Genomic DNA, 21,062 nt, shown 5'->3' on the forward strand with positions numbered 1-21,062 from the left:
AGCATACACACGTTTCCATCTGTATCTATTTAAAAATAAAATAGAATTAAAATGTGTACACTGATGCAAAAAAAAAACAACAAAAACTGACCCTGTAATCGAAACAGGACACACAGATAGTGAGGAGCTCCAGCAGCTTGTTCAGCTGCGAGGGAGGCATGTCGACGGTCCAGCGCTGAATCAGACTCCGGTCTGCGTTCTTCATCACCCATAGGAAACACACCAACAGGTGGCGACTGGTGTCTGCTGCCAGGGTGGCTGTGGATTTACCTTGCTGGGAGGACAGAGGAGAGAGACGGATATGGAGTTTGGTAGGGTTTCATGTGGAAGAGAAAGAGACTCTGTGCCATTTCAAAGACGTTCAAAACGGAGACATAAAGAAATCAAACATTACATATACTCAAGCTGCCTGCACTAATGGAGTAACATCAGGGTTAACTCTGGGTTTTCTGTACTACGACAGGTGTCTCACTTCTCACCGGGGTACGTTGCCATGGTAACACCGAACCTTGTTGAGAAGTAACCGGCTTCGGAGCAGGTTAAGTACTGGGTAAAAGCTCAACATGTATGAAATTCTATTTACTGACCAATCCGATCTCTTGACTCAGGAGCTCTATGAGCTGGTCGAGAGAGGGGAGGAGGGAGAGAGAAACAAAAGAAAGACAAACACTTTGTGTTTCCTGTCATACCCTGGCTATACTGAACTTTATTCGTAGTTCAGGCGTCAGGTCTCTTCCAAACACTGTGAGTTTTAGTGTCTGGCTCTTTTTATTACGTTATGCAGGGTATTTAGTGTATCTAACAAACTAACCATATCTTTTTACAGGCTTCACTAAACCACTAAGATGTTTAGCCACAGTGGCTTTAGAAAAGTAGGTTCTCTTCCCCATTTTAATAGGCATTAAATCTACTGCAGATTAATTTACCTTCATTGGTGTGATGATGAATCGCTGCTATAGAGAGCCGCTGCCGCTTCACTGTGTGGCAGCTTTGATAAATGTACCCATTAACCTCCTAGTGCTCTGGGTGTCCCTCACTGAACCTGGTTTCCAGGTCTCCGTAAGCTCACCAGAACCAACGTCAGAATATTTGTAGGATATAATCAAAACCATCACTTGTTTATTTGTAAAATATGCTGCCTGGGAGTAACCAGTTCTGTTGCCATGAGTAAAAGAGTCAAACATTGTTTGAAGGGGATCAGCATGAAAATGAAGAGTAAGGGCTCTGGCAGCCATATTTGGATTTGTGATGGATACCAGCTGATGGCTCAGTTGTGTGAAAATCAGTTTTTCCACAACAGTGTTTCATGTTTTAACATGGAAGGAACTGATTCATCTCCTGGAAAGAGGCAGAGGAGGAAGAAGAGAAAGGCAGTGTTCATTTTTTTCTTTTCGTTGTGCTGTTGCTGTAGCTACACTTGATGGATCTGTTTGTCAGAGAGGACGGCCCTGTTCACTTATGATGGCAATTCCTGCCCATAAACCATTTCCCATAGACATGTGTAAGTTTGTGTGTGTGTGTGTGTGAGTGAGTGAGTAAGTGAGAGCATGTATGAGTGTGATTTTTCAGGATGGATGAAGTGTGTGTGTGGCGCTGACAGCTAATCAATCTGCTTCAGTGCAGCTCACCTGTTAGGAGGCAGAATACTTTCACACACACACACACACACACACACATATGCACTTTTGAACTTTTAAAAACAATGAAAACAAAGTATAATCTGTTATCATCTTAACATTTAGAGATTATCTCAGAATTTTACCAAGGATGCCATGGAAACAAGAACATTCCGTCCTAGCGTGTTGAAGGGGTTCCCGGCAATTGCCATGGCAACAGACTGATTGATGGCTGGGACATTTTCAAGGTCATCCTCGGGTCCGCCCGTCTTGTTTTTCCCGCCGCGTGCATCAGAAACTAGGGAGAAAATTAGGGGTCAAATATGCTCAAGTTAAAGAAGAGGGAGCTGGAGCACACAGGATTAAATTAAACCTTTAACGTAAAACGATGTCTGGTGTCCCTGAGTTAAAATAAACCTTGAAATCTTGATTTAAAACATGCTTTATTCATATGTGAAAAAGAAGGTAGAATAAAGGGGGGGGGGGGGGGGGGGGGGCTCACTAAGCGCATATTATTTTCAACATGGCAAGTATCGTGGATATTTCAAATTAAATCAAGCTCAGGTATACCAGTTGCTTCCTCATCTGTTAGCTCCCATGATATGGTACCATGCACTTCCCGTCCTTACACAATGCCATCTGTTATTGGCTCAGGACTAAAAACCGACTGCCCAAAGGTTAAAGCCAAAAAAAAACTTCCAAAAGAAAGCAAAATAAGAAAACACATGCACCAGGTAGAGTTTCTGCAGATACAGACACCACCACACGCTTATTGTTGTTAATAAGTGATGATTCAGAGGGATTCTTTTGTTAGAGTTTATACATTTTACACCAGGGTCCGACCTTTATTGGTGAGTATATGTTTCCACAACCGTTAAGTTCACAAAACTGAAGAACCATTAACTACAACTACTATAACTATGAATATAACAACGTGGTTGCAAAATTCTTATGTGTTCATCTACAGTGAAAAACCCATGTTTCTTATTCTTACTGAGGTCTGCATAAGAATGACAAAATTAAATAAATGTTTTTGGTGAAAAGGACTCAGTGGTTTTTACTAAAGCGTGTACTGTAAGCATTCTACATCTCAGGGCAGTTATATGTTTGTGTGTATAATTACCAGTGAAGTCCAGATAGTTGGTGGAGTCAATGATAATCCCCACCAGGGAGAGATAGAGAGCTGCCACCTTGGCTCTGACCTCTGGTTTGATACAGCGATGGTCAAGATCATGAGAACACAGTAGGCTGTAGATGGCATTGATAGCCTTTCTCTGGACCTTTCCCCTGGGAAAATGCATAAAAGCTTTATGAATTTTATGCAAAGTTTACAGGAATCAAATATTTGATGTTGTTGCCCTTTTGCCAACATCAAAGCAATAATTTAAACAGATAAATCGTAGTAGTAGTGAAAGATATGTTGCTCATGTTGGAAAAATCAATAGAACGCAGTGTTATAGCAAGGTCACGACCAATATGTTAATATGTAAGAAATAGTTTCCTACCCCTCCGACTCCAAGTCGAGAGCCGCGCTGAGCTCCGTCAGCAGCAGACCGGTGAGGTAATGCTGCTGCTTGAACTCCTGAGAAAGCTCAAACAGAGCCATGATCCTCTGCTGCTCCTGGAAACCAATGGAGCCAGAACTCTGAAGTGGAAATACAAATGAAAGAGTAACAGATTAAATGAAGATATTTACCTTAATCTGAAGAAATGCACGATTTAAAGGAGATCCCACTCAAATTCACCTACTCCATCTGTTAACTCCTGAAACTGGCCACTAATAATTCTACTTAGAATCAGATTCAGGTTAATTGACAAGTAGGTTGACACATATTAGGAATTACTTCTACTGTAAGGGGAGTAATGCAAAAACTGTATATTTACACACTGTTAATAACACAGTGTGCATTTTCACTTACATTACTTTGGTAATCCTGTTTATTTTACTTTTTAAGTGCTTTTCTCTTAAATTGCTAAAAATACCTGCAAGTTCAAACATTTACACTCGCTTTTTACTTCTATGCAGCCGAGATAATCATGACAATGAAATCACCTGTACGTCTAAATTACAAATATACAGGTGGGAACTTTGACGGACAAGGGACAAACCTGTGAGGAGATAGAGGGACATGGTGAGGCAGGAGCGGAGGCGGGGCTGCTGAAGAAGAGGCTCAGGTTGAGGTAGTGCTCGTGACTGCACAGGATTCGCAGGAACTCAAGACGCATGCTGATCAGTGTTGGCATTGACACACTCTTAGCTGACATCTAGAGTGGAGAAAGAGCACACACAAAAAAAACAGAAAAAGTGTCAACCTGCAGTGTTGACAAATGCAGTCAATACAAAAGTGCAAGTGCCACTAAGTGTCCACTTGAGGCTGGACATTAAAGCCAATAAATCCCCTCATGTCCCGTGTTACAATCTCTATTATGAAAGCAGATCTCCACCTGTAGGCCTCAAAACACCTCTTCAGAAACCAATGGGTGATGTCATTTAGACTACGTCCATGTTGTATACAGTTCAAACATGAAAGTAAAGATAAACTGGAAGAGAACAAAATGACTTGGGAAGAATATAGAAAAGGGAACGTAATAATGCTCACAACATTTTTCCCACATAAAGAATATACTACATTCCTAACTAAGGAAGAATGTTGAATGGTTTAAGTTTGTTTATCAGTGTTTCTTTGACTATTTTTACCTGGTTGCAGTAGTTTTTCACCAGCTGAAAGACAAATCCTCGGTCCATGAGAGACAGCAGGTCGTAGAGGAAGAAGGCCAGACTGATGTTGACTTTCTCTGCTTGCTCTACCTCCTAAAACAACAACAACCAACAAAGTGCAATCAGTAAGCTGCACTGAGTGGATCTTGCCAAGCAAATAGCCATGAAAGCTGAGCTTTTGATGCCGCGGAGGCAAATATAATTAGCACCTCCATCTCCCCTGTTGTTTTGAGGACACTGACAACATGTACACTCAGGGCTGAAACTGCTTCTGCTGTACCCGACCCAGGAAAACAGAAGGTACACAGACACAGTCAAGGATATCAGGATCAGACTAAGGCATAGCTATGGTTATAGTACCTTATGCTGTTTGATAAGGATGGTGCCGATCTCAGCTGTTACCACAGAGACAATAGTGGTGATGTCATCCTTAAATCGATCAGAGAAGCGGCTTCTTCGAGGGACGTTGTGCTTGTCGAGATAGGACACATGCTGAGCCATGCTTTTCACCTGTTAAAGAAAGATAAAAAGACAAGGGGACACAATAGAAATGAGTGTTAATCGAGAATGAGAGAGATGAATATGCATGTAAAATCAATAATCCATCAAGTAACCTGCCAGAGGAGGGGATGAGCTGATAAGAAAAGAGCAACGATTGATTATTTATAATCCTTTTCTATCCTCAGTTTTTAATTCAAAAAAGTAAAGATGTCTCTTAGATGCTTTATTTATTAAAATTAGCATCCTTAAGAGTGGAGTGTTAATAAATAAGATTAACTGGAGGGACTTGGGGATTATGAGTGCTGATACACTTCTAAAACGCCAAAAGAGTGAAACATTGTCTAACAGCTTGATAAACAAACTACAGTGACTTAAAAATGCTTATTAATCCATTAAAGAATTAAAGCAATCATTAATCCTCCAAAGTGTGTATCCACAAGGTCATCTATTGTTTTAAAAACTTCATCTATTTTCATACCAGAAACAGTTCTCTCTTTTTCTAGACAAGTGCCAATAAAAAGGAAAACACCATCTGAATTTAAAAAAGCACACTGACCAGCAGTTCAAAGAAAAACCAGGCATATTTGTATGCATTTTCTCTGCAGACCCCGGTGCTGACGACCATCTGCAGGGCCAACTCCTCATGGAACTGCTGCAGGAGAGAAACCACACAATCTGAAGTGAGATACATCCGTCCTTTGTAAGCGAATGGGATCAAGAATATGCATTTAAATCAAACATCTGCAGGTATTACACTGGTCTTGAGTTGACTTTAGAAAAAAACAAGAAAAACATTGACAATAACTCAGACAACCAGATTAAGTGTGTCCTCAGTGTAACACTCCCCCCCTGTGGTTATCAGGGGAACTGAAGGCTCAAAGCTTGACTCATAATATAATGTTACAGTCGACCAGGTAAAGAATCAGTCATTATAGACTTGAGGTTGTATAGCGCTTTCTAGTCTTCTGACTACTCAAAATGCTGATGGCAGAGGCTGCTCTGTAAAGCGACCTTCAGAAGTAATTTGTCCAAATCGCACACATGCTGCATACGGACATGGAACATGAAGCTGCAGGAGCTAGTTAGATGATTGCAAAGCCAAAGTGCTCATCTTATTCTGTTAAACAGCATCTTGTGTTATTAGGAAAGTGCTCATGAACAGTGTTTCAGTATTATGAGAAAATACTTCTTGTTGTGTTTTATTGTGTTGAAACCAAACACTGAAATGAGCAAATAAATCAAATATGAAATGAAAATGAAAAGGTTAAGTGCAAGACAAAAACACTTAAGTGACATACCATGGCAACAGTCAAATCAAAGCATCAGATGGAAAACACATCCTTAAATAACATGTACCGCCATCTAACAATATGCAACCACAAAATGCTTACTTAGAATAAAGCCAGGTGTCCATTTTTTTAAAGTTCAGTTAGGTACAGAAGCTTTGGGGCTATGAATAGCTACTCTGTGTCAACTAAAAGTGAACCGCTTCATGCTTTATTTCATTTGGAGATGCAGAGTTGGATACAACTTTATTAACCTAATTAGACACATTTAGTCATTTTGCCTTCATCAGGGTCATCCAATTCATGCTTTATTGTTTTCAAATCTATTTATTTTTTTCTCACAGCTGGACACCACTGTGCACCACCGCAGTATATAAGTATTATTGTATAATGTAGCTTCAATTTGTCTAACGATACATAATAAGGTAGGAAGACGGAAGTGACAAAGTCGATCGGTGTCTTATTAGCTCTTTCATAATCGTTCAGAATCTAACATTTAAAAAGATGCTATTTCGTTTTTTTGATGACTCATCTGACACCTAAAAAACAACCAACAGTTTTTGTCTCCTACGTATATTTTTTCCTCAGATCAAAAATGTCAAATGTGTGACACAAAGTGGTCCACCTGTTAATCAGAAACATGTGGTGCATGATCAAATATCTCTTAACATGGGACAAGAGAAGCTGAAAAAAGGATGAAATGTGTTACCTTCCTGTTTGACGGCCTGATGCTTCCAGTGGAGTTCTGGTGGTTTGTTACTTCCCCATAAGTGGACATGCGACTGCCTGGGTTGTTTTGGCCCTAGAGACAGAAAGGTTTCATCACATTGAACATGATGGATGCATTCATTAGAGTGGGCATCCAGTGGCCTATTACAATACTTCATGTGCTGCACTAATGTTTTCTTCACTATGTGAGTTTGCAGTGTGTGACGTCAGGCCTCCATCCAATGGGAGAAATGTACACATGCTCAGTGAGAGAGCATTGCTTGTCTACATTATAATTTATTGGATTACAATCAGACTTTTGAGATGTGTTTACTGCAAACACTCATTTTGCAATAACAATGAAATTGTGATTTATTGCGCAACCATGACGTTAAGTATATACCATCTGCAAAATGAAGGCCACATTTAGTAAAGGTTATGTGATGTTCTTAATTTTTTCCATGTTTAAATGGAAACAAAATACCCTGTAGGTCAAAAAACTCTGGCGACCCCAGACATCCAAAACACATACAGCTTTTTGGTAAAATTAATTAATTACATTTTCAATAATGTTGTAGTTTTTCTACAGTGTTGCAATTAAACATTCAATGAAGAGCATATTTAGCATTTTCGTTTAAAGTAGTGTGGACTGAGGAAGAAAGGCCGGGATGACATTTTTGCGACATACATGCGTTTTATGTCTATCAGTCTATTCCCGCAACTAGAAACGTTTTCAGACCTGAACTTAAACCGAGGGTTTACGGTCTGTACCTTTAGGATGTTTTTGACCTCGGCGTCTTCAGCAGAGTTGTGTGGAGCGGGGATGTCCGGGTTGCTGCTGCTGCGGATCCTGGACTGGAGGAGCATACTGCCCACTGTGGCTGCTGTAGCCCGACCCATCGTGCTGTAACGGCTCTCTGACGAAGGTAACGTACTCGCTGAACCTTAACACAGGTACATTGACACACATATATGGGTTCTTAAAATGACCACAAAAAAACACATCAATTGGACAACAATTACGAAAGTGAAAAAAAAGTGAATCAATTGATTAGTCTGTACCTCCACTGTGCATGTCTTGAGGGGGATCAGGCAGACGAAACACCCAGTAAAGGTAGGTGGACAAGAGGCTGTTTCTCCCCTGCTGGTCCCTGATCAGCTCCTGACTGTTATGTAGACTGTTGACTATTGACACCACTGATTCAAACGCTATCTGGGCCAGATTGGCTGCAGGACAAGGACATAAAACAAGAACAAAAAATTGTAACAGTCATATTATCAGTAGAATAGAAAATATTATCACGATAAAGAAAATAAAAATATTTTGTCTTCAAACTAAAAAGCATTTATTGAATCACACACAACATTTAAGTAATCGGTAAACATTTCGCGTTGGTAAAACAATATGAGTTGATTCAATATTCAATAAGGTGCCTGAAGTCATTTGTTTGGTAGAAATTCTGAAGATTAGAAAAAGAAGCCAATAAAAAAAGAATATAGTTTAAATATGTTTTCAATTAAATGTATTAAAATGATTCCAATAAAAAGCAGCTGTGAACAGGTGAGCATTCAGCCTTCATTTAAAATCACCAGATGTGCTGCTGTATTTTGTTGCTACCTCCAGATTGGAGCTGTTTTTCAATAACTGTCACAATGAATACTGTAAAAATATATAGTCTTAGATCAATGTTGCTGTTAAGGTTTTCTACAATGTTGATATACCATGTGTTTTAAAATGAGGATCAAAAGTATCGAAGGGAATGATGCTTTATATTTTTTGAAGCGAAAGAGAGAGCACTGTCTCAATTTCACAAATACATTGGCAACTTTTCGATACGGAAATGTTGCCAATAAATGTGTGCAATTTAAAGCAGCACATAAAGTGACACGTTGAAGAAGCTGAAGAAAATTGATATTTTGAGATTTGTTCTTTAGAAATAACATAAACAGTGGCCTGACAGTTTCAACACCATGATAAATAGAAACAGAAGTCCCTGCAGCTAAAGTGAGTTCACTCTGTGGTTGAAATCAAGCAAACGCCTCACCGGTCTGGCCAGCGATGACCATGGGCTGCATAATGAGGGTGAAGAGTTTATCCAGCACTAGATGGAGGAAGAGGACCAGAGGCTCTAAACTGGAGGAGGACAGCGAGATGATGCTGAGCTTCAGCTCATGCTCCAGCTTGTTCTCTGGGATCTTCTCATCCCTGACACGCAGCGGGAATGTGGCTCCACCCTCCAGGGCGTGGCAGAGAGTGAAGAAACGCTCCAGGTGGTTGTCCTGGAACAGAAAGGGGACGGTTATTATAAAGAGTGTGTAAAAGGAAAAAGCACAAAGATGACAAAGAAGGAGACAGAGAAACTAATTGAACATGACAGGATGCATGTAATGCTCCAGGATGGCGTGACGTGTGGCATGAGTTGACACACGTTGTGCACTGTGTGTGTACTCTCATGTTTAGTCTACACACCAAGAGAGACATACAGGAGAGGGTTGCAAAAAAAAGACAGTTTTAATGTTGTCGTTTGAGTGTAGTGTGTAAATACGCCTCACCTGTGTGTGTACAGATGAAACTGCCTGGATCTCGAGGTTGAATAGTCCCTTGTGGCCCTCCATCCACTTGACCGGAGGGATCTGAAGGGGAAGTTTCTGCACAACAAAAACACAGTAAATATATAACAGTGTCTTCCCTGTCTGTGTTCAGTGCTTATGTATTTACATGCTAATTTATTTACACTGACTTGATATGGATATATGTGTATAATAGATTCCTTTACCTCAGGCGTCTGAAGTGAATAGTTGACAGGTAGTCGGTCCAAGGCAATGGGCAGACAGAACTGACCAGTCTGAAGTCGCTCATTGTTCACCATGGGCAGCCACTGATGAAAAAGTAACAGGACAATTGTGCATTTTAACACCAGAAAAGGCTCTTTGTGGTCACTAGAGAGTAGGAAAGAGTCATTTTTGTTATGTATTAATGAGGGGTGGGTATTGCAGGGTAATTCACAATACAATAGGATATGAAATTACACCTGATACATGGTCCACTACATCAAAAATATCACAATACACTTCGGGGATCATTCATATATAATGCAATATAATCATATTATAATAATTTGATTAATTTATGAAGACATAATGCTCGTAAACAGGATGAGGTAGGTACATTTTGTTTAAGGGAGAGTCACATATAGCTGATAAAACAGACATTACATAAAACAAACAAAGTGCAAATGCATGGTACATGGGTAAAAGTGAGGAAGTGCATAAAGTGTGCAGATTCCAATCAGACGATTTGATAGATAAGTTGAAAGTTACAGAGCCTAGGACGTTAAAATGAGACAGGTAACATGCAGGATTAATTTATTTATTCAATGAGATTTTCTTTGGGACATTTTTGCCTTTATTGGAAAGGACAGCCTCTGTACATGGGGCGCACAACATAACCACTAGGCTAATAATAAGGTGCCCCTCATTAGATGAAATTTGGCCTCTTATTATGCTTCATCGCTCTAACCTCTTTGTAGCATCATGTTTAATGAGTATCTTTGCTTCCAACATGTTTTGCTCCAGCAGCTCTGTGAGAATGTTTTCTGAGGTAAGAACTAATGCTGGCATGTTAGAAATTACTCTTCTAACCCCAATAGTGCAACTGGGTAGGAATCATTAAAGTCTTACTGAGTATCCAATGAGCGTCTCACAGCTGCTTTGGTTCTGTTTCTGCTGGCAGCTGATGTGGTAGAAGGTGAACAGCAGGTGGTGTCTCTCTGTCAGACGGGCTGGAAGAGCCAGCTTCACTTCCTCGTAGAAGTCTGGAGACCTGACAGACAGAATATTGGAACAACAAAGGAAGAAACAAAGACCAAAGAGGGATGATTGAGGACGAGAAGAAAGAAGGAATGATGGGAAAACAAAGGAAACCTCAAGTGAGGGTGGAAAAAGAGAAAGAGTTGGAGATAGATACAATTATTTAAACTGTTTAAATTACAGAAAATAAGTTTTAAATATTGGCGTAATGTAACCCAATAATGTGCACTTGCTTGTTATGGTAGGTAACAGGGGTGTAGACTTCAGATAAAAATTCAGGGCCGTTTGATTTCCCAAAAACGACCTGAGAATGAAGAGGAGGGGAAGATGTAAAGTACAGTGGTACAAGGTTTACTTCTGTCCATTAGCACACAATTTGCATAATCATTATATATAAATATTGTTAAGCTTTATAAGAGACTAGACTCCTGTATAAACAAACACACGTAATACCTACCTGAATCATGCACTCACATTTCTTCAAGTGTTATATATATAATAAAAGTCCATTCCTAATGTTTATTTTGTCATCATACCATCTTTGTATACTTTCCACACAGTTTAAATTAAGATTATTTATTATCTTGTGAAGATAAACTTTATTATAAGTTTCACAAATAAAATAAAAAAACCTAATCTTTTGGCACATCAGCATCACCTTGTCATGAGTATCAGGACCCTGAAAAGATACAGTAAGAAACCGGGGCTTTTCTTGAAGAAAGAACCACACTGAATTGGAGGAAATGGTCTCTTTAGTGGTCGAGAAATGGCTTTGAGGCTTCTCCTGTCATCATTTTCATGAAGATGGACGGCTGCTCTTCTGATAAAAACTTTCAGAATATTAATTGTAACCGTGGCCTAATTAATAGCCTGATTAACATCGATATACAAATTTAATTTAGTAAATTTACGGTTTTAATCTTGAAATTTTAACATGGCCTTAATACTTCGTTGTACTTCAACAAGTTAAATTAAGAGGATATCTTCCAAATTCACAACCTTTAGGCCTGATATAAGCCTTTTTTACACAAGTAATATTTCCAATAAGCAAAACCTTTTCCTACTTTTTTGTCATCAATCTATTTGTGTACTTGGATGAGAAAATTGAGTGGAATTTCAAGTCGATTAAATCTAACCGGTAAAATATTTCTCTGAGATCACAAAGTACAAAAAGCAGCACTCACAGGGAGAGCGCAGGCTGGGTCCTCTCCGCTCATGAACTGGATTTTGATGGTGATGTTTTTTGCTGACGTCAGCCTGTTGACAAAGTTTAACCTCTGGGGGTAGACAAAGAGCAGATTCCTACAGAGACACAAAGGGAGAGGAAGAGTTTGTTTTGAAACAATCTCTCTCATTAATATGTCAGATAACAGGACCAATAAGAAGCTTTTTCCTGTCAAATTCTCCATGAGGGCGGCAGAGCTTCATGCACATCCATAGAAATTATTTACCATGCGGTGTGACGAATACGATTAGAAACAAATGGCTTGCTGGATGTGAAGAGAAATGGTTGAATATTGATATCTTACCACAACCAAAATTACGGACGTATATTCAAATCAAGCACAATTATGTTACTGAATCTTATGCTAAAGCAAAGTTATCAAAAAGTCAGAGATCTTTAGTCGCTCAGTTGAGAACAGGCATCCTTCCTCTAGCTCTTACACAGACTGTGTGAATGCTGTTATTTTAGCAGAAGTTGAGAATGAATCCCGTTTTCTTTTGTATTGTCCTTTTTATGATGAGTTCAGAACACCTTTGATGAATTAAATGTACGCTCATAATCCTGACATGTTTCGTAGCACTGATGCTGACAGGATGGAACAGCTGTTGAATACCAGTGTTCATAAGATGGACACTTCTGTCCCTTGTGCCTGGAAGAAACCTCCGGATGCCTTATTTCATTAGTATTAATAATATCAGTAAGTGTCTATTTTTGGTCTCTGGACTCTTTGTATTAATAAGGGTGTCTTGTAAGCCTCTTTTGAATTGGAAATATTGTTTATGAACGACACAATCAGAAAATAAATCAATGAAACAGTTCCATTATACACCACTAGATGGCACTGACTTTCCGCTAAAATCTTAGGCAAAAAAAACAATAATGTCGCAGAACAGTCCCCAACAACCAGCAATTTACTGGAACCTGTGGTTTTAATGCAACACTGTAATCTTTGCTGAAACGCTGAATACAGATTCCAGTGAACAAACGCTCAGAGAATGTCAGAGTGTAATTACCACACAGGGAGACTTGTTCACACATGAAGACAGACACATGAAGTGAAACCATTAAAGAGTTGAGAGAAGATTAAAACCCCGCCGTCTTATTGTTTCACTCTGAGGCAATTTCACAGGTAGCCCTGCTGGAAAAGCCTAAAAATAGTCATGAGACTGAAAAGAGCAAAGCCGCAGAGCGATGTCAGCTCCTGAGTGATGAGTACAGCGTGACTGTTTTTGTTGCCTCTGGCCTTTCTGAGACGCAAACTCTCTGTAAGAGCAAGCAAACCTGTTTACACCTCAAACCCTGATGTTTGAAGATCTCTGACATTCCAGTCTTAAATTTTGATTAGAAACATGCAGACATACATCAAACATTTTAAAGGAATGATCTTTGTTGTTGTATTAAATGCCTTCCACCCCACCTGTAAATGTTGTGAGGAACATAGACCTCACTGGATGGGAACTCCAGCACCTCTTTGACTGGCCGAATGTTCTTCTCGGCCACAGGAATCAGAGGGATGAGCTCGGTGGACAAACATGCCAGTGGAGTGTCGTGGACTGGAGACATGTCAAGTTTTATGGAACCTGGAAGCCACAAAAAAAAAGTCAAATTCACAAATTTGTGACCAGCATGTCATTTGAATGCTACACTTTCTACTTTTTAAATAATCAATAAACAAAGCTGTGCAAAGTAAAAATAAAAACTGAGCCCTGTTTTCATGCCGAGAGCAGGTTTAGAAAATCAATCCATATCTCATGTCAGTCCATTCCATGCAAAGCTAAAGTCGGCAGGCAGTTAGTTTGAACTCAAACTTAAGAATTAAACAAAGGAAAATGCAATCCTGGTTCTGTCTGACGGCTGTAAATTCACCAACAAACTCCTCCAAAGCTCACTTATTAATAGCTAGGACAAAATATTGAGATGTCAATATATTCTCATCCTGACTCCTGTAATACAACTATCAACGCTGGTTCCAAATATGGATATTGGAGTTAAGAAAAATATGCTACCCATAACAGGATTTCCCTTCCAATTACTCACAGCGTCACTACTTTATGACTCGTCACGGTGGCACTTAGGATCAACGAGTGTTATGTGAAGAGAAGTTAATTGGCCAAAGCAGAAAAAAGCATGAAAAAGTGAAGACTATTTTTTATAGGTTTGTATGTTAAATATGTGTCCATATTTATGATATATATGTATTGGTCTATTTTGGATTCTTTACTAAGCTCCTTTTGTGAAAAAAAAAAAAAAACCTTTTATGGAAAAGAGTTGTTGAAATATACACTGTACTTCCTGTATGTAAGGGGCATTTCCGCTTACTGTCTGCAACACTGATGAAGGCTCTTTGCTGCTCTGTACGGTGCTGCATTACCCAGATTTAAACACATTTAAGGACATTGAGCGTGCTGACTTTTATACTTTCTTATAAGTTTGTTTGTGGTTGTGCGCCTGCAAGGTTTTGACTGTTTGAGTGTGCTACTTTTTCTGAGGTTTATGCTATTTCTTGCCTGGTGAATCAGCTTCCTCGAGTTTCTGCCTGTTGTCTAGCAACATAATGCGGACAACAAGACTCCATTAAGTCACGGCAAACAGCCAAAACAATACACTGTAGTTGTATTTCTTTCATATTTAACAAAATCTCTGTCAACTTTTATGCGCTAAGTGAAGCTAAAGGTCTGCTGGCTGAAGCTTCCCGTTTCACAGTCATGTAAATCGAATCATCAATCTCCTGCACTCTGGCGAGACAGGTGCCGTTCTCATATTGTAGAACAATTCCCCGAACCAGATTTCAGAGAAAAACAACAGCGTGTTTAAATGTGATGAGAGATGACCTGGTATTGTCTTGATTCTCCTCTGGGGTACTGAGGTTTTCTTGATCTCAGACAAAAACTTGAGCAAGTCCTCATCACTCAACCGATCTCCCTCCTGGCAGGAACACAAACACACAGACACAGACACACACACACACAGCCAGAGATGAAAACACATTACAAAAAAACACATAACCACGTTGCAGAACTGCTTTAAAGTTGAATAACAGAAGGGGGGTTTTAACTGTGAAGTCAGCTCTCCACACATAACAGTATTTATCCATGGGCATGGATTTATGGTGGAAACATGACTTAATCCTGAAGGAATGACATTTTAAGGTCAGGCAGTAAACATCAGCTAGTCTGTCTCTTACTCTGTATCTTGTACCTCAAGGAATCAACATTTTTTCACTGAACTATCTCTCTCCCCGTGCCAGGTAGCGGCCTAACCTGTTTAAAGATGGTGCTGATAGTGATGGTAGCAGGTTTGAAGGCAGAAATGTTACAAAACTGATCATCGATGGTGTTGTAACGTTCAGAATTCCTCCTCGGAAGCTGTGCTCTCCGGTCAATACTGCTCGATTTACCTTTTAAAAAAAAAAAAAAAAAAACAGCATATATGTTTATTATAAACACAATCTATGAATGAGTAAATGTGTGCGAGTCATCACAAGGCACAGACAAAGAGCGACAAACATAAGCCCACACCTCCTCTCAAGCTGTCAGAGTCTGTGACGTCTCTGTCTATTGTAGCAGTGGAGATGACCTCCATAATATTGACGGTAGCCCAGGCGAAGGGCATGCGATAGCGACCTAGCCTATGGCAGAACGTCTCCGACTGACCGCGCAGCTTCTCGAGCTTGTCCTTGTTCTGAAACACCACAAGCAAAAGGAAAGGAAGGAAGTGAGGATGGCAGTGTATTCTTCATGGGCTTTGATTGGTTAGAGACGAATCATTTCTCTGTGGTATTACCTTTGAAGAGTCACATTCTCGATATGTCATATAGGGGTTGGCGCAGTCACTGATCTCCCCCTGCTGCAAAACCTTTTCAATCTAAAAAACACAAAGAAGTGCAAAGTACATAAATGTACAGCAAGAGAAAGAGATGCAAAGACAGAAATCACTGAATCATAGAGGAGATGTAATTACATATGGAGTAACTCCAGAAAAGCCAGAAAGATAAAATACCCAAATATTGGTAGTATTTATCATGTTTTCTTTACGTGTACTGGATTTGATTCTTACCTTGATGACCAGGTAGATATCTGGGGAAGGGTAGGTGATGGAGAAGATGGCGGATCTGGCCAAGGTGGACTGATCCACATGTGAAGTGTGAGGCTTCAAGAAGTTTTTAAACTGCTCTGAGTTCAGATCGCAGTAGAAGTTCTCTGATATCTGAAAAGAAGACAGAGATGAAAAGTGTGACTTTTGGGAGGCAACTTTTTTTTTTTTATTAACCAGGAGCACGGTCATAGCTTTATTATTCGCTAAATTGGTTGTCCTTAAGACACATTTTCAACTGGCATAGTTGTATACTAGATAGGTGGGCGTGCATTGAGAATGTTTTATTTACTCTATTTTGCCCACACTCTCGATGCCCTGGGAGAAAGTGTGGACCGAGACATGAATCCTGAAAATCATTTGTTGTGTTAAGATGTTTCATCGAGCCTTTTGTCTAAAAAGATTACAAAAGAGTGGGGAACAGAGAGAGTGGATGACTTGCACCAAATGGTCACAGTTTGTGAGTCGAACCAGTTACCAGTGCATCAAGGACAAATTGAATAAGGGGTACCTGCTCTACCGAGAGAGCTAAACCAGCATCCCTTAATATCACATGTTAAAGTCCACTTCACCGTTCCCAAATGACCTCAGGGTAGGAACACAGCCACATGTTCTGGTGCGGCCTGGCCTGCTGTGTGTCACACGATCCTTTTTACTGGAAAGCCATTAACTTGTCATTCTGCTCGTCCCACAGGACCTCTGTTTCACTGACCACATCAAAACACACTTCTCTGCAGCCAAACCCTGAAAACTGATTCTAAGTTTTCATTTCTTTTAACTCTGATTCTCTTTAAAGACGTCTAACAGGGGGCGCCGGACGGCTTAGCAGTTATTTTGCATGCCCAGTGTACAGAGCCTATAGTTTAACGAAATGTATATTATGTATATAGAACCAGGCAGCCCGGGTTCGACTCCCATCATCCGCACTCTGCCACATGTCATTCTCCACTCTGGCATCCCAGTTTTCTATTCTATTTACTCTATTTATCCTCTGCTTAAGGCGTACAGAAGCAACAAAAATAAAAAAAAATAAAAAAAGAAGAAAAAAACACCAGAATAGAAAACTTCTGCAGAGATTTGGTTACAGAAATGACCCTGTTGACTTTGACAACAAGAGTGACCGTTTTGAAAAGACTGCAGTGTAGGACTTCACCTCCCGCTGACATACGACTTTTTTTGGAAGAGTGATAATCACTTCTAATCAAAGCCAGCTGCCTTAAAGAGAATATCTTCACCTAATCAGAACAAACAGCGTTTGTGTGTTTATTGACTTAATTATTAGAAATCAACCATCAAAAGCTGCGGGGATCTTTTCTGGAGTTCTTTCAGAAACTCAGGTCCATTTAATGAAGCGCTCTCCTTCAATCTTTGATTTTAAATTGTGTCTCTGTTTATGATCATCAATCATGTGATCCCAATGCTTTTTTTCCTCTCTTTCTTTAGTTGGACGTTCCCTTTTTGTCCGCTTACATTTTTTTTTTACTTCTGTTTCTGTTTTTACTTCTACCCTCTGTTTCATGTTCCTCAATTTCTAACTACAAAATCTGACTTCCTTTCCCTGCATTATAAGAAACACGTGATTTGAGCGTAAATACTGAACCTTTTTTAAAGACCTGTTATTGCAACAATCATTTGACACCAACAAAGCAACTGTCTATTACGTTACGAATGTTTTAAAACCCATTTAACCTCTACATTTTCACATTTTCAAGCAGCTATTTGCTCCCTTCTCTCACAGTTTCCCCAATACAACTTCAAGCATCTGCAGTTATTCTGTTTATTAAGTCCACTGCTTCAGAGAGTAAATCTCTAAAAGCTCGTACAGTGCAGTGTTTTTACACCACAAGGTCACACCTACACATTCACACACTGATGGCCGAGGCTGCTATATGAAGTGACCATCAGTATTAACTAATCCTAACTAAGCAGAAGGAGCAACTTGGGGTTAAGTGTCTTGCTTACAGACACATCAGATGAGTGGCTGCAGGAGCTGGGAATTGAACCCCAGACCTTCCTGTTGAGAGACGACCAACTCTACCAACTGAGCCACAGCCGCCCTCATCAAATATGTCCAACCAAACAACAGACTGACTTAACCACAAAGCTTACTGATGGTAAACTATCCACTGCATTTAGAAAATCACTCCTTCTGTCCTCTCTCACTGTCCAGTGAAACTAGGCTGGCCTGGTTTTATAAAATCACATCAAGAAGACTACAAAATGCAAGCAAGCTCGGGATACAATTTGAAACTCTTTCTACTGTGAGAACATACTCCCCTGCTTGCATGTCTACTCCAAATCCTTGATGTTCATACGCATTTATACGATTTTATAAGTAGGACACTTGCTAGGTGAAATCCTGGGTCTGCACCTTGGCTCATGGACCAAAAAGGCAACTAGAGTATTAAATGGAATTATATGAACATCTGCTGCAGATTTCACAGATGTGAAACATGCAACAAAAAAAAAACAAACACAGACACAGCACAAAAATTCCCACATGATACAGAGACAACACTAAAGGATGTAGGAGAACAGAGGCAGCGCAGAAATGTGCTTACCAAAAAAAAAAATGTAGAAATGAGAAATGTAGCCCTCTTGAGGAGATAGAGAAAAGAGTGACAGAAAATAAATGTACTGAAGAAAGTTTGAGTAAGACAGAAAGTAAGAAAGAAAGACTCAGCGATAAATGGGTCAGCAGCAAATGCTTCACAGTTCCACGACAATTAAATCGAGCTGACAAGGAAGGCTTCTCCTTCACTCAAAGACCCATTTCATGTCTCTTTAACAGTCAGGATCTGTCTCTGCTCAGCGTAATAGGCAGGGAGTTGTAGTAACCTTCACAAGGACACACTTTAATTCATCAAATAATTTCATCAGTCATCTTTAGAAGAATACACTGCAGGGCGTAGCATCCCATTTAAGGAGGCTATAGTCCTCATCGCAGGGGCCATGGGTTCAAATCTGACCTCGACCCATTGCTGCATGTCATCCCCCAATCTCTCCTCCTTACTTTTCCTGTCTCTCTTCAGCTGTCAATAAAAGCTAAAAAAATATGTAGTTAAAATGTGTCACTTAAGCTCTGCTCTTCTGGACTGACATCAAAACTAAGACAACATGATTTAATTAAAGCACACTCTAAAGCACACGGGCCAATAATAATAAAAATTCACAACATATGTTGTTTGTGTTGTCCCATCATTTCCTAAATCCCTTTTTCACAAATACAGAGTATCAAATTATCCTATTTTTCCCAGTTGAACATCCTAGAGCCATCAGCTCTGACCGAGCTGGACAGAGAAAAAGGAAGAGGCCGGTGGCTTAAATCCTGTCTCATCGGGGAGATCCACCAGCACTTAACTTCAAACTAAATCCTTCCAACCCCATCACCCAAAAAACCATCCAGCTGTGTAAATCCACAGAAAACATGCAAACAGCCTTGGCTCAACATGAATGACTGGGAAAATGTGGAGCGGTATTAGAAGTTATAGAACCAAAACATGACGACCCCCAGTGGGCATAAGTATGGGGGATGATGAGACATAAAACCTGGTAGATTACACTGATCCCTCACTGCAACGCTGGCTGCCAAAAGAAACTAGCAGACCTCCCAGCATCTCCCTCCCAGAAGAGGCTCATGATACACAACAGTGACCATGTGGGAATGATGGGGCAAAAAAAAAAACGTAAATGTACAGAAGACGGCATCAGGGACACCATTAGAAGGGTAGTTTGTGACGTCTAAAATGCCACTTCACTTCACGTTAAGTGAATAAAGTCAAATGTTAGAGTAACAGTAGGGGCCATAGGGGATCATCATCCTGATTCTATATGGCACTCTAAACAGATTTCCATGAGAATTTGACTCAACAGGTCACGACTTCATGGATCGCTGCCTCATGACATATGGTTAAGTAAAACATATCTTACCATACCCGTATCAAATCATATCGTATCATGCATTACTCTGCGATTACCACCCCTATAAGTGAGGTTTTCATTAATAGTTAGTGTCTCTGTTTGTGATCGTCAATCATGTGATCCCAATACAATCTCTCTTTCTTTAGTTGTATGTGCCGTTTTCTTCTTCTTCCATTCTGAATACTTTACTCTCTGTTACTTGCTCCTGAATTTCTAACTACAAAATCTGGCTTCCAGCTCCTGCCTGATATTTACTCGAGTTCTGAATTTACCCTTACAATAGCGGTACTGTTATTTAAACATTTTAAATTGAACACAGAAACGACACAGACTTAAATACAACAGTATATTTTTTCACCGAATGAAGATTTTTTTTTTTTTAATTAGTCTCGAAAAATAACTGACATTATGTTTAGCATTGTGCACCTCATTCAATGTTGACTTCCACTTCAGTGTGAACGTGACTGCATGTTCTAACATTATGTTTCTATGTTGAGTTTACTTCATTTGTTATACTTGGACCGGAGACCACACCATACCCGTAAGAACTACATGTGTTGCTGCCTTTGTATTTGTGATTTTCCAATGTTGATATCAGAAATAAGATTGCATCAACAAAATAAAAGTGTCACTTTGTAATGTGGCAAGATGAAAAGTCTCAAAATATGAACCCAAACAAGATCTGTGGTTGTAAGTAGACAAAACTCCAACTCAAGACTCTGACCGTCTCCACAACAAATACACATAATGATCCTCGTCCAAACTGATAATTACTTCAGGGCTTCTGTATTGTAACTTACTATTTCGTCCTATCCCTGTAGTGTAAGTGGTAAGGTGAATGTGTCACACCAGTTTCCAAGACAAAAGATATGACATGCCATGAGACAGCATTAGAAACATCATTAGGACAACATTAGTTTTTCTTACCTTTTTCTTCTCTTTGATGTCATACAAGGCCATTGTGGCAAAAAGTGGCTCGATGTCGATCTCAAACCTGAGAAGCAAAGAAAAAAAAAATGGAAATTTAATTAAATTCAATAAAGCAAAAAAAAAAAAAAATCGACATCTGTTTTTTTTTTTCTTTGACAAACTTTTTTTTCTTTTTTTGTTTTCACTTCTATGCTTCTAAATTAATGTTGTATCTGGAAGCAACTTAATGTGCTCCAGTAAGTGATGACATGTTT

At 39.6% G+C, this 21,062-nt stretch overlaps 1 protein-coding gene across 2 annotated transcripts in view; it reads right to left on the reverse strand.

Moving 5' to 3' along the window:
- Nucleotides 1-21,062, reverse strand: part of dock8 (dedicator of cytokinesis 8) — a 64,517-nt gene that overhangs the window by 18,626 nt on the left and 24,829 nt on the right. For both annotated transcript variants that reach the window (XM_020648328.3, XM_065950087.1), the window contains 24 exons: nucleotides 20,806-20,872; nucleotides 15,922-16,071; nucleotides 15,649-15,729; nucleotides 15,384-15,546; nucleotides 15,126-15,262; nucleotides 14,697-14,790; nucleotides 13,283-13,445; nucleotides 11,825-11,942; nucleotides 10,874-10,944; nucleotides 10,512-10,653; nucleotides 9,608-9,709; nucleotides 9,384-9,479; nucleotides 8,876-9,110; nucleotides 7,893-8,057; nucleotides 7,602-7,774; nucleotides 6,832-6,924; nucleotides 5,393-5,488; nucleotides 4,696-4,845; nucleotides 4,315-4,428; nucleotides 3,726-3,881; nucleotides 3,122-3,261; nucleotides 2,740-2,903; nucleotides 1,763-1,914; nucleotides 92-274 (listed from right to left, as the gene is read on the reverse strand). In XM_020648328.3, the coding sequence (XP_020503984.2) occupies nucleotides 92-274; nucleotides 1,763-1,914; nucleotides 2,740-2,903; nucleotides 3,122-3,261; nucleotides 3,726-3,881; nucleotides 4,315-4,428; nucleotides 4,696-4,845; nucleotides 5,393-5,488; nucleotides 6,832-6,924; nucleotides 7,602-7,774; nucleotides 7,893-8,057; nucleotides 8,876-9,110; nucleotides 9,384-9,479; nucleotides 9,608-9,709; nucleotides 10,512-10,653; nucleotides 10,874-10,944; nucleotides 11,825-11,942; nucleotides 13,283-13,445; nucleotides 14,697-14,790; nucleotides 15,126-15,262; nucleotides 15,384-15,546; nucleotides 15,649-15,729; nucleotides 15,922-16,071; nucleotides 20,806-20,872 (3,205 nt within the window). The remainder of the gene's footprint in view (nucleotides 1-91; nucleotides 275-1,762; nucleotides 1,915-2,739; nucleotides 2,904-3,121; nucleotides 3,262-3,725; nucleotides 3,882-4,314; nucleotides 4,429-4,695; nucleotides 4,846-5,392; nucleotides 5,489-6,831; nucleotides 6,925-7,601; nucleotides 7,775-7,892; nucleotides 8,058-8,875; nucleotides 9,111-9,383; nucleotides 9,480-9,607; nucleotides 9,710-10,511; nucleotides 10,654-10,873; nucleotides 10,945-11,824; nucleotides 11,943-13,282; nucleotides 13,446-14,696; nucleotides 14,791-15,125; nucleotides 15,263-15,383; nucleotides 15,547-15,648; nucleotides 15,730-15,921; nucleotides 16,072-20,805; nucleotides 20,873-21,062) is intronic.

This window comes from Labrus bergylta, chromosome 2 (genome assembly GCF_963930695.1).
Source record: "Labrus bergylta chromosome 2, fLabBer1.1, whole genome shotgun sequence".
NCBI classification, from domain to species: domain Eukaryota; kingdom Metazoa; phylum Chordata; class Actinopteri; order Labriformes; family Labridae; genus Labrus; species Labrus bergylta.